The sequence below is a fragment of the Mauremys reevesii genome, linkage group 5, assembly GCF_016161935.1.
Source record: "Mauremys reevesii isolate NIE-2019 linkage group 5, ASM1616193v1, whole genome shotgun sequence".
Taxonomy (NCBI): domain Eukaryota; kingdom Metazoa; phylum Chordata; order Testudines; family Geoemydidae; genus Mauremys; species Mauremys reevesii.
The window spans coordinates 63,483,204-63,495,213 of record NC_052627.1 but is presented as its reverse complement, the minus strand read 5'-3'; the positions used below and the strand labels follow the sequence as shown (position 1 = coordinate 63,495,213).

General features: G+C 40.6%; 1 protein-coding gene and 1 long non-coding RNA gene across 12 annotated transcripts in view; one reads left to right on the top strand and one right to left on the bottom strand.

Moving 5' to 3' along the window:
- Window positions 1-12,010, bottom strand: part of RAPGEF2 (Rap guanine nucleotide exchange factor 2) — a 292,166-nt gene that overhangs the window by 176,524 nt on the left and 103,632 nt on the right. For all 10 annotated transcript variants that reach the window (XM_039539178.1, XM_039539187.1, XM_039539181.1 and 7 more), the window contains exon 2: window positions 10,472-10,542. In XM_039539178.1, the coding sequence (XP_039395112.1) occupies window positions 10,472-10,542 (71 nt within the window). The remainder of the gene's footprint in view (window positions 1-10,471; window positions 10,543-12,010) is intronic.
- LOC120405560 overlaps window positions 1-12,010 on the top strand; it is an 83,567-nt gene that overhangs the window by 50,962 nt on the left and 20,595 nt on the right. The window lies entirely within an intron of this gene.

The following is a 12,010-nucleotide window of genomic DNA, read 5'->3' as shown; positions in this document are numbered from 1 at the left end:
TAAAGCAATATGCAATACTGAGCAGATGTCTTTTGTGAGATTTCCAGTACTTGCTTTTTCAGGTCAAGCCGTATATACCTCAAAAAACTGGCTGAAATTTTGAAGCTTTAGCATTAAAATCCCTTGCTCATTTCCAATTCCAAAAGGGCAGTAAATTACAAAAAGGTGAAAAGATTTTCCTGCAGATTTCAGGAAAATCCTTAATGCCCCTTTCACATCCAATACGTGCTACTTTTCCTTCAGGTGCACTTATTTCAGACAAAACTTTCCTAAGTCCTGAGAACAGTAACCTTCCTCTTCGTGATGAAATCAGTGAGGATTCATAGAAACACTTTATCTTCATGAAATACACAGCATTGTGGCTCAGTGACTTACACCATTTCACCCACCCCACCCCCCACAGGTAAATATTGTGTACTTACAGAGCAAACTGCAAATAGAAAGGCTACTTGCTGGACAAGTATAAGGAGATTTGCTTAAGAGGCTAATGTGAGTATTTTATTAAAACATTAGGAACTATATTTGAATTCCAGGCAGAAATTCTCAGTCGCTAGGGGTGTGATCATTTCTGTTGCAATGAGATGTCTTGCTATATGAAGATGACCCACTAGCTTCTGATGACATATCAAGATAAAGTTTCCCAGCACTATGACCTTCATTCCACCGTGGTGGCTAAAAATTGATTTTTTTAAAAACAAAATTTAAAAAACTGGACTTTAATTTAAGTTATAAGCTTTTTCTCTTTAAAAATAGGCATTTAAAATTAAATATGAATTTAATACAAAATATGTTAAGGCCTAAACTTATTATAATCACTTAGAGTATTTAAATAAATATGCTGAATTGAGGCGCCTCTATCAAAGGCTGAGAAAGTTTGTTTTTCTGTGTAAAGACAGGATCGGGGAAAAACATCTAACTTTTGAGATCAAGCTTTATAAATAAGACAACAGGTCAGCCTAAGTAATTTAGGAGACTGTCTCATTTTCAAGAGACAGAGATGAGACTAGGAATTTAATCTCCAGCCACTTTTACTTAGGCATATTTGAAATTTTTTCTAGGCTGACCTGAAATAATCAATTTAATTCACTGATTACAGTTAATCCCTCTGGTTAATTTAGATGAAAAATGTGAAATGTGTTTTGATAAAAGAAGTTTATGTATCCTAAACATTGATGTTGTTTTGCTTGATAAAAATAAATTGTATATGCTGTTGTGTGTGTTCAGTTAAATTCCAGTTGCCACCCTAACGAAGCTTGACACAAACTCATGAGGAAAAAGTGAATTATCTAATAAATAAGCAATATATCATTCACCATTTTCTAACATACTCAAAATGCGCAATTAATAAGAATTTGAAAATATTAAACTATATAATTTCTTAAATGTATATAATTATAGTATGCCCTTGTAGTAGCAAAAAGATGTACCAAATCTAATGTACAGACTCCATTTACTTAAAATGTTTTAATGGTTATATTAACCAATGAGAATGCACCTTTCTTTAGAAAATGAAGTACAAATAAAGTTGATTAAAACTGATTATATAAATTGAGGCTTCCCACTTGGTAATTGGTAAAAAGTCTGACAGTATGGCTTCTCAATGAGTGGAGGGAGAAACTGGTTTGGGCCCCTGGATCAGTTAGATTTTTCTATTAAAATGTGACAAGGTTTCCCCACGGCCATTGCTATTGCCTCCTAGCTTCATGGCCTCAATAGCCAATTCGGTTCTACTAAAATTACCCCTAAACCCACTCTCTCACAATAGCTTTTTAACAACCTTGACTAGGGTGGGGAAACAAGGGAGTTTTTCCTGTTAATGGATAGGGCCTGAATTTTTCCCTGCTTATGAACAGAGGTAGTTGTGACCATTCCTTTCCCTGGCAACAGACTGTCTGCTCCGTATCAAACAGTCCACTTTGACGTTGAGAACCTCTCTGGTCTGCATCTCCTGCATCAAGAAAAAGTTTCTCCTCACTGGAAGGCCACTTTTGCTTCCTTGTGCAATGAGAAGCTTATTGGGCCTCACTACTTATTAATACATCCTATTGTTGAAATACTGTCCATTGTATCACATGGCTTTCCATGAGAAGATCCTGCAACCTTTAAAAAAAAAAAAAAAGATGACTGGTCTTAGTTCTGGGATCTCAATCTTCAGTTATTTAACCTCTTGGTCTTACTTATCATAAATCAATCTGTGGAACAGAGAAGCTAAAAGAAGGTACAGAATAGGAAAATCGCTACTTCTGGAGTGAAAGTTTAAAAAATTGAAATATTAATAAAGGAACGTGATACGTTCTTCTATAGTCTCTGCTCTGCTAGCAGAGTTCTGTGTGATGCGCCGGCTAGGATTAAGGAATTATAGGAGACTCTGGTTTCCCAGTGACACTGCAATTTTATTTGGCACGTAAATTCAACTTTGATTTGAGTTTGGGGCAAAGGTTGAAATCCATTCCTCCTTAAGTTAGACAAATTCACCCTTCCTTAGTAGCACTATGGCTGAATTTTCTGTAGATAAACAAGTAACACAATCCTCTTGCACAAGGTGGCACAGTATTTTCAGTAACATATGTATACGTTTTGTTATAATTAATATAATTAAAGCTTTTTCATAATAGGCAGTTGATTACTTCCTTCCTATATATAAAGTTTGACAGTACTGTGGGTGTGCTGATATTTATTTGAATGTTACATCTATCTCCTACATCACAACATATTTTAGTCAACCAAGTTCAGAACCAAAATCAACTTCAAAAAACCCAAAACTTTAAGATAGCATTTTTCAGTAGTGAACAAAGCTTGCTGTTTAAAAAACCCCACAAAAACAATTAATCTCCAAAAATGGTTTACAAACTAACCAGCACAAAAAGAGTGTTACTATCCTAGAAAATGCGATAAACCTGCATCTGGATGAAGTGAGCCTTTTCTATATATGGTGCTGTAAACAGAAGCTCTCCTCTAGGAATTCTCTGTGTTAGTAAAGTTAGGACAAGTTCCACACATTCCTTAGAAAGAATCTCTTGACTTAATTCCAATTTACAAGCCAAAGCCATGCATCAATGTCTCAGGCCACTAGGATCCTTGTTTACAAGTTATAAGGTCAGTTTAAGCTTAGTATTCTTGAACATGGATAAGTTCGCTAAAAATGTTACACATCATTTCATAATAATTAATACTGCAACAGATGGTGAGTGACCAGAGCTGACCTTCCAGAACAAAGTGAAGTGAATTTTGTATATACAGACAAGTTGCAAAACATATTCTGACTGCTTTAGGATAAAAAAAATCAATACTTGGATAAAACTGCATAAAATGACATGTGAAGGACAAAGTAACAGTCTAGAGCAGGGGTTGGCAACCTCTGGCACACAAGCTAATTTAATGTGGCATGCTGCTGCCGGCCTGGGATCCCTGCCATCGACCTCGCTCAGCCCGCTGCCACCCTGGATGAACGGAACCCAGGGCTGGTAGCGGGCTGAGCAGGGCCGGTGGCCAGGACCCCAGCTGACAGGGGTCGGCGGATGGAACCCCAGATCTGATTTGTGTCAAAGTTAATTCAGTGCATTAAAATAAGGTAACAAAAGTAATTTGGCATCAATTGCCGGGCAGTTCAGGTGTCCCTCCTGCCACTGCCATGTGCTGCTCCTGCCCTCTGCCTTGGAGCTGCCCCAGGATTGCTGTGCAGAGCGGGGGGAAGAGGGGTGCTAATGTCCTGGGGGGACACAACAGGGCTCAGGATGGAGGGAGCTTGCTGGCAGCAGCTGCTGTCTCAACTTGCTGATCTACTTAAAGGGGCAATCTGTGTGTGTTTCTCTCTCTCTCTCTCTCACACACACACACACACACACACACACACACACGAACGCTGTGTCTCCTCCCTTCATTTGTGCTGCCTTGTAGAGTGTGAGGCTATATTAACAGCAATGTGTTAACCCTTGAGGGCTCAGCCAAGTGCTAGTTCATCATTTAGCAGTAAGACATTCCCAGAGATATATCCCACCCTCTAATTCCACCACCTCAACCAAGCTTCACAATCATCATTGCTGTGTACAGTACTAAGTTGTTTGTTTAAAACTTATTTTGTGTGTGTCTGCCTGTCTATATATTTTCATTCTTTTGTCTGGTGGAAAAAATTTCCCTGGAACCTAACCCCCTCCCCATTTACATTAATTCTTATGGGGAAATTGGATTCACTTAACATTGTTTCGCTTAATGTAGCATTTTTCAGGAACATAACTACAACATTAAGTGAGGAGTTACTGTAATAGTGAAAGACACTTACATGCATAACACTTTCACTTCTGTAGCAACCAATCCAAATGTTTAAAATGTGGGCAAAAAGCACCCCAAAAAGTAAGAGTGGGAGAAAGCAATAGGAGATACACATAGAAGATGAGCCACTAGTATACTAATTTTATAAATTATTTTATGAAAAAAAGAATAAAATGTGGCCCCTTCTATACAGTTAGTAAAAAAGTGGGAGGATTTGAGGTTACATGCATGTAACTATCCTGATTTAAAGAAATTCTTGAATATTTTTTCCTAGTTGGCATTTTATTCTATGGACACATTAGGAATGTTAAAAAAAATTTAGAAGTGTTTAACAGATTTCTAGATTGCCACTAGCTTCACCCTTCACAGTATGGTACCGCTGTATCCTTGAACACCTCTTCACCCAGGGCCAGATTTATACTTTACATGCCCCTAGGCACAGCATCTTCAGCACCCCTCTCCTCCCTGCACCTCCGCCTATATAGTTTTCCGTAAAAAATGGAACAAGAAATATAAAAAATAATGTAAGTACTTTTTAACTTTTAAACGCACTTTTAATTTTTAGGTGCCCCTAGAACACCTGCACCTCTAGTCACATGCCTACTGTACCTAACTGGAAATCCGGCCTTGACTTCACCTGTAACCTATGTTAACATAAATTATTTATATTAAACATTTATTTTCAGAAGTGCTCAACTCTCGACACTTTTTTTTTTCAGTTAAAACTAAAGAGGATGTATTGCACTTGCAAATGAACAGGTATTTATATATGATGGAAAGTGGTATAATAACTGCTCCTATAGTGGTCAAGGACTCCTAGCTTTGCTTCAGGCCTCCCTTTGCTAACACCAAACAATGTGATTTTTACAGAACAGCAGTAGTGACATTAGTCATGTCAAACTCTACACATCAATTATAAGAAATCATATCTCCAGCAATTCAGTTTTAATTAAGTTTAGAATCTGGCACTGCAACATCCAAACAGCTATTTTTAGCACACAGACTTGAAGACTCCTCCAAAAGGCAGTGACCCCTTAGTGACCACCTACAAAAAGCTGGGCTTAAGTGACTCTCTCACACAGGAGCTTTGTGGCACAGGTAGGGATAAAATCATTCTTCAAGGCAGTATTCAACTGCCTTAGTCACAAGATCATTCTTTTACCCCATGCATTCTCCTGCATCATTCACCACACACTTCCCAACTTCAGAAACAAATGAGGCAGGATTCCTACAGACAATAACCTCACTGACTAAACAACTGAGTCATTCCTGGCACAAAGTCCGTCGTGTGAACTGAATGAGGTAGGGGTCCTATAGAAAAAACAGTTTGTGATCATGTAGTTAAAGACTGTATCATAATTCATACAGAGCAGGGGGGGCAAATTAAGGTTGCATAAGCAAACACAGCTGTAGCATTTTCTAACTTCTGAATATGATAGAATATACCCATGTTCACATCCTCTGTTATAATAATGTTTGTATGAAGTATGGCTTGTAAAGTATCATTTGAAAACTCAATTTGCTGATCAATGATATCATGGCAAAATGCACGTAGCAGTGTTGCATGTGAAGTTATAAACATAAGTTGAAATCATAACTAAAAGTACAGTAGAACCTCAAACACCTCAGGAAAGGAGGCTGTCTGTAACTCTGAACAAAACATTATGGTTGTTCTTCTAAAAGTTTACAACTGAACATTGATTTAATACAGCTTTCAAACATCACTGTGAAGAAGGAAAATGCTACTTTTCCTTTTTCTTTTTAAGTAGTTTACATTTAACACGGTACTGTATAGTATTTGCTTCCCCTCCCCCTTCCCCCCCTCCCCCCCCCCCCATCTCTGCTGCTGCCTGATTGCATACTTCCAGTTCCAAATGTGGCATGTGGTTGACTAGTCAGTTCATAACTCTGGTGTTTGTAACTCTGAGGTTCTATTGTATGTTTCCCAGATAAGCCTGGGGAGCCGCCAAATCAGTTCCTCATAGACAAAGGGCAAGCGGATGCCTCAGCCAGGTGTCAAGTAGACATTGAGCATTACCGATGGAGCATTACCTGCTAAGTGGCCATTCTTTGGCAGGAAAGGGGTCAAGGGCAAAATTCTACATTTTGGCAAAGAACCAGCATGGAGTTTCCTTCCACACAGACTACTTGTCACCTTGCTTCCAGATGGAAATGCTTCTCAAAGTGGGACAGGACTATAGAAAGAAGGGACAGACACCGCAAGATACTCCTCTCCCCATCCCCTCCAACCCATTACATTCACTGCACCTGAAGAGACAAAGGAAGCAGCTGTTGGACTCTAGGGGAGGGGTCCTGACCTGAGAGTTTGGTCAGCTGCTGGAGCTTGTGGTGAGAAAGTTTTCATTGCAACTAAGATAGTTTCTTAAGTAGATACTAGAAATCTTTATTTTTCTTATAAACATTTCTGACTTTAATGCCTCATTACTTGTACTCACTTAAAATCTCTATTTTATTATTTTATGTAACCCAGTGTATTCAAGTTGAAGTGTCAGGGTAACTCCATTTCAGGTAACAAGTTATGTGCATATTATTGCCTTTAAGGAATAACGGACTTACCATATTTATATTGTTCAGGAGAGGGCTGAGCTGTATAGGACATATGTTTCTGGGGAAAATCTGGGACTGGGAGTGTGTTGGAGTCACTCTGTGGTAATCCTTAACATGGGCAAGAGCCAAGGTATGGCTGGCTGGCTGCAGCACACACAGATATAGCTGACAGCAACTTTCACGCTGCAGGCTGTTTCTGAGAAGTCTAGGTTGGAGACTAGGAGGCACTGTAAAGGGCACCCCAAGTGACAAGGCGGGGGTGACAACTACTCATTGGTTTGGATTATACCCTGGTGTGTCACGCAGAGTGCTTGACTTTGCAATCTTAAAATTCTTTTTACATTGAAAACTTCATAAAAACAAAGTTTTCATAAAAGCAAACTGAAAAAACTAAGATATCACGTAGAATCATGCTGCCTCTGCACAGGGGTCATCAACAAAATTGGAACCTTTGGATCTACAGCAGAAACCTCTAGCACCTGAGCTAACAGAGCAACTCATAGTAATAGTAGGCTGTTATCCTCTGTGTGGGTCAGTCACTAAAAGGGGATGCGACACTATCATCAAACATTATGAGACCTACTGGGAAATGAGAAATGTTGGAACTTGAGAATCTTGGGTTCTATTCCAGATACTGGAGGGGAGTATGCTTTAGTAGTTATATATACTTCTGCCCTGACCCCAAAAACCTGCCTGCTTATAACCCATCCCCTACCATGTTCCCTACATACCCAGCCTGTCAGTTTTTGCCCATCTTCTCTGCTTCTATCCTCCTCCAAGTTGTCTGTGTTGAACCTTTTATTCTATTCCTGACTCCACCCTTGCTCCTGGTCCAACCACCAAGCCTGTACTCTTTCCCCCCCATGCTCTTCTCTCCTCCTTCCCTGTCCTCTCTGCCCCTCACCCTTCTGCATTCAAATAGGGATGCTTCCTTTCCTCCTCCTCCAAATTGCCTGTATTCCAGCATGAGGAGCACTAACAGCACAGGAATCTCCCTGTTCTCAGTTCCAGCAACAAAAAGGTACTCCAGAAGGAGTACAATGCACAATGCAGAATTCTGCAGAAATTTATGCTGTGTGCGCAGAATATCCTTTTTGATCATGCACCCCTATCAGTAAAAAAATTTTGAGCACGCACCCCCAATATATGTATATTTATTTATGTATAAATTATATACATGTACTACACTAATATATTATGTACATTATAAAACATACAAAAATAGAAATTAAAAAAGAATGCGATAAAGATGAAAAACAATATTTTTAAAATATTTTTATTGTATTTTATTTATTAATGGTACAAAAAACCTTTTTGCTCTCACAAAAAAAATTATTAATAATATTTTTAGTGAGAGCAATGTGATTGAATATGCTTCATTATTTCTGAAAATCTTGTTTTAACACTTCGTGATACAGCGATTCAAAGATCTAGATTAGGGTTAGGGTGCAGGAGGTGGCTGGGGGGGGTACAGGGTCTGAGAGGAAGTTAGGGTGCGGGAGGGCGCTCAGGCGGTGCCGGAGGAGGCTCAGGGCTGGGGCAGGCAGGAGGTGCAGAGCACTTACCTGGGGCAGCTCCTGTTTGGTGCAGGGGGTGTGCAGGTGGCTCTGCACAGCACAGCACCGCCCCCATGGCCGCAATTCTGGGAGCCATAATTCTGGGAGCTACTCCCCCGCCCCTCCGGTAGGCAGGGCCACCCGGAACACAGGGGCTTTAGGGGCTGCAGGGCCGTGGGCTAAGGGGACTCAGGGGCCCTGGCCTGCAGCTCTAAAGCCCCTTTCGGAATGCAGCCCTGCGAGCCCGGACCGGAGGAGCAGGGGCAGCCGCGCAGCCAGCGGCCGGAGAGAAGCACAGCTTTCCCCTTCAAAGTGCCGCTTCTCTCCGGCCAGCTTTGAAGAGGAAAGCAACATTCTTTCCCGCCGTTGGCTGTGCGGCTGCCCCTGCTCCTCCACAGGCCGGAGGACTCAGGGCCGCATTCTGAAAGGGGCTTTAGAGCTGCAGGCCAGGGCCCCGGGGGCCCCTAGCCCACGGCCCTGCAGCCCCTAAAGCCCCTGCGTTCCCGGTAGCCCTGCCTGCAGGGAAGACGGGCAGCAGCTTCCCCGCTCGCTCATTCCCTCCCTCCTCCGGCCACCCTCCCCCCGCCCCCGGCAGTGCTCCTCCTGCTGCACCCCCCAATGGATTGTCTTGCGCACCCCTGGGGTGTACGCACCTCAGTTTGGTGACCACCGAGCTAGAGGGTTCCCGGCAGCTGCAATTCCCCACATGCTCTGACAGAAGGAAACAGCGGCGTGCAAGAAAACTCCATGAAAGTCTGGGACTGAGCATCAGGCTGTTTCTCCCTCTGGATCCCGGGACTCTGAGAGGTCGGGGGGAGGCAGGTGTCTGGGCTCTGGGGGGGGGGGGGGGTGCATGTATCAGGGCAAATGGGGGCCATAGCTGGGCTGGGCTCGGGGGGACAGGGGGAGAGGAGAACAGGACCTGGGTTGTCATAGGGGTTTCCTTCCTTTCTATTCCTGGGGGAATTTGTGTGCATCTCTGTATTGTTACAAACATACTTGCTGACAGGTATTTTGAGATAAATTACCAAAATAATTCAAACTGGCCTGATTATGTAATGTTATTTTGACAATTAAAATTTGCAAAATTTTAAAATATTTTGCGCAGAATATTTTTTTTTAAATATTTTGCCCCAGGAGTAAAGAGGTCCTCCTCAGCCAGAACCAACTGCATGAAAATCTCTGTCCAGACACAGGTGGGAGCTCACTCAGTGTGGTTAGCACAGAGCTCTGTTCAGGTGGAGCATACTCAGTGGAGACAATGTTCACAGAACTTTGCTGACATTCTCTAACAAACCAGTACTACCTCTATACAAACAACAATTTTCAGAGTCTTAAGTCAGCCAAATTTGGGTAGATTTTTATTGGGACAGCAAATTGTACCTCTCTGAAAACAGGGCAATCCTCATGCAATTTCAAGTCCCTTCTCAAAAACATGGAGGCACTACAGCTTCCTAAAATAGCTGTAGGAGTGTAATATTAGGAAAAAGCTTTTTTTTCCCTCAACTTCATTCTCAGAAGCAGTTCAACCATTTTGGCTGAAGCAGTCCAAAAAAATTCAACCTGAGCCAGATACCTGTCATGGAAAATTTCATCTTAAACAGTTTAAAGTTTGGTAAAGTTACAGCCAATTGAGAACAGGGTCTTAAAATGGAAAGCATTAGACAACCTTAGCTATAAGTTGGCACTGCCAGCTCTGCCTCTAATACAAGTTAAAATTTCTGGTAATATTTAATCTAAAATTATTCACAGTAATGTTTCATATAAACGGAATTTATTTATTTTTTAACTAAAATACACGAGTGGTGGTAAAAATCTACCAACCAATTTTCTACAAAAGTTTATTACTCTGGTTTTAAAAAAAACTCTATATTTACAGCTGATTGCGCTGATAAGTAGTAAATTAAAAATCTGCATTATTACTGCCAAGTTTATAAGATAAAAGAAATCAAGTATTATTACAAGTATTAAGATATTTATCACCATGATATCTGGGTAAAAAAATATTTTCTAATTCACCACTAACAGATGCCTCTTTAGCACGTAAGTAGCATAATATTAGCGTTAAAATACCATACCTGAGTTGGTGTTCCCTCAGATTAGACAAGGCTTCCATTCCATGTAAATAGGAATACACTATCTCCAAATCCTGCAAACAGACAGAAAACATTTATTATGCTTCTTGTATCAGCATACGGTATCAAAATTATTACCATCTTTACAGAGCTCCCAACAATCTTCTACTGAGTTTGCTAGAAATATTACAAATACATGTTCCAAATAGTATGTTTACATTAGGCAGAGCGTGAAAGTTTTGTTAGTGTTCTGCATTTACATAAAAGAAACTTTTAATGGAACGTTATATACAAGCATGCTTTCAACATCACTAAAAGTATAAACAAAAAGAAAATCTTTATGTTTTTGCTGTGGTTCAAGATTCTTGTCTTTGATTTGACTATAAAGACAGAAGTCTGGCACGTGATTTTAGTTGGCTGTTTTCATTTAATAATTCAACTAACATCACAATTCCTCTGCTTCCTTCTATCGAGGTATTTTAGGACCTTCTTTTCTTTCGTGAAAGCAGGCTCAGGGAAACTCAGTATCTACAACAGAGGGCGTGTCTACACGTACAGCACTGCAGCGCAGCTCCAGTACATCTAGTGAAGACACTATATGCCGATAGGAGAGAGCTCTCCTGTCAGCATAATAAAACCACCTCCATGAAGGGCAGAAGCTATGTCAACAGGAGAAGTTGCTCACACTGCTGCTTATGTCACTGTAACTTATGTCCCTCAGGGGGTGGTTTATTCACACCCCGAGTGACATAAATTCTGCCAACATAAGCTGTGGTGTAGACATAGCCTGAGTGTTTTTATAGGGGGGGGAAAAATCCACACTTAAAAAAAAAAAATGTTAACCTCGTGCCCAATATTCTTCTTTTCATCCCAACCCACTTCTTAGTGTTTCTAAAAATAAACACCACTATATGAGAAAGCACAGTTACAATCCTAATTACATGAGAAAGCTTGAAAGCCAGGGCAATGAGAGGATCTACCAAATGAATTACCATAGCCCTCAGATATCCAATTCACTAAAACAGTAATGTTTAAGAAGATAAAAAGCTATTAAACGTGCCAAGATTTTACTACGGGAATACCAGCCTGAAATTACAGAATTTGGATCATATCCTAATTGTCATCCTCTAAAAACCAGTACACCCGAGGACACTTCATTCAGGCTCATTCCATGCCACATTTGGCACTATTTAACTATGGTAGAGGGTTTGATATTGTTGTAACTGTCCACTTTTTAAATGGAACTTAGTCATAGGGGACAATTGCTTATCTGCTCTTTTTAAGAAAACCATAACAGAAGCTTGCTACTTGAGGTCGTGGCAGACATAGCTTCAACTATAGAAAGGAAGTGCAAAAGTAAGATTTCTTCTCAAAAGTAAACAGTTGATAATCAGTCAACATCAAAACCACATTCCCAGCTAGCCCATTGCAAAAGACTATATTAAACAGGTGATAAGTCATCAATATGTAATGTGTGGACATGGGGAAGTTTTTGTTGTTTTTAGTGGGTTGCAACGTGGAGAAGCATTACAGTTTTCTACA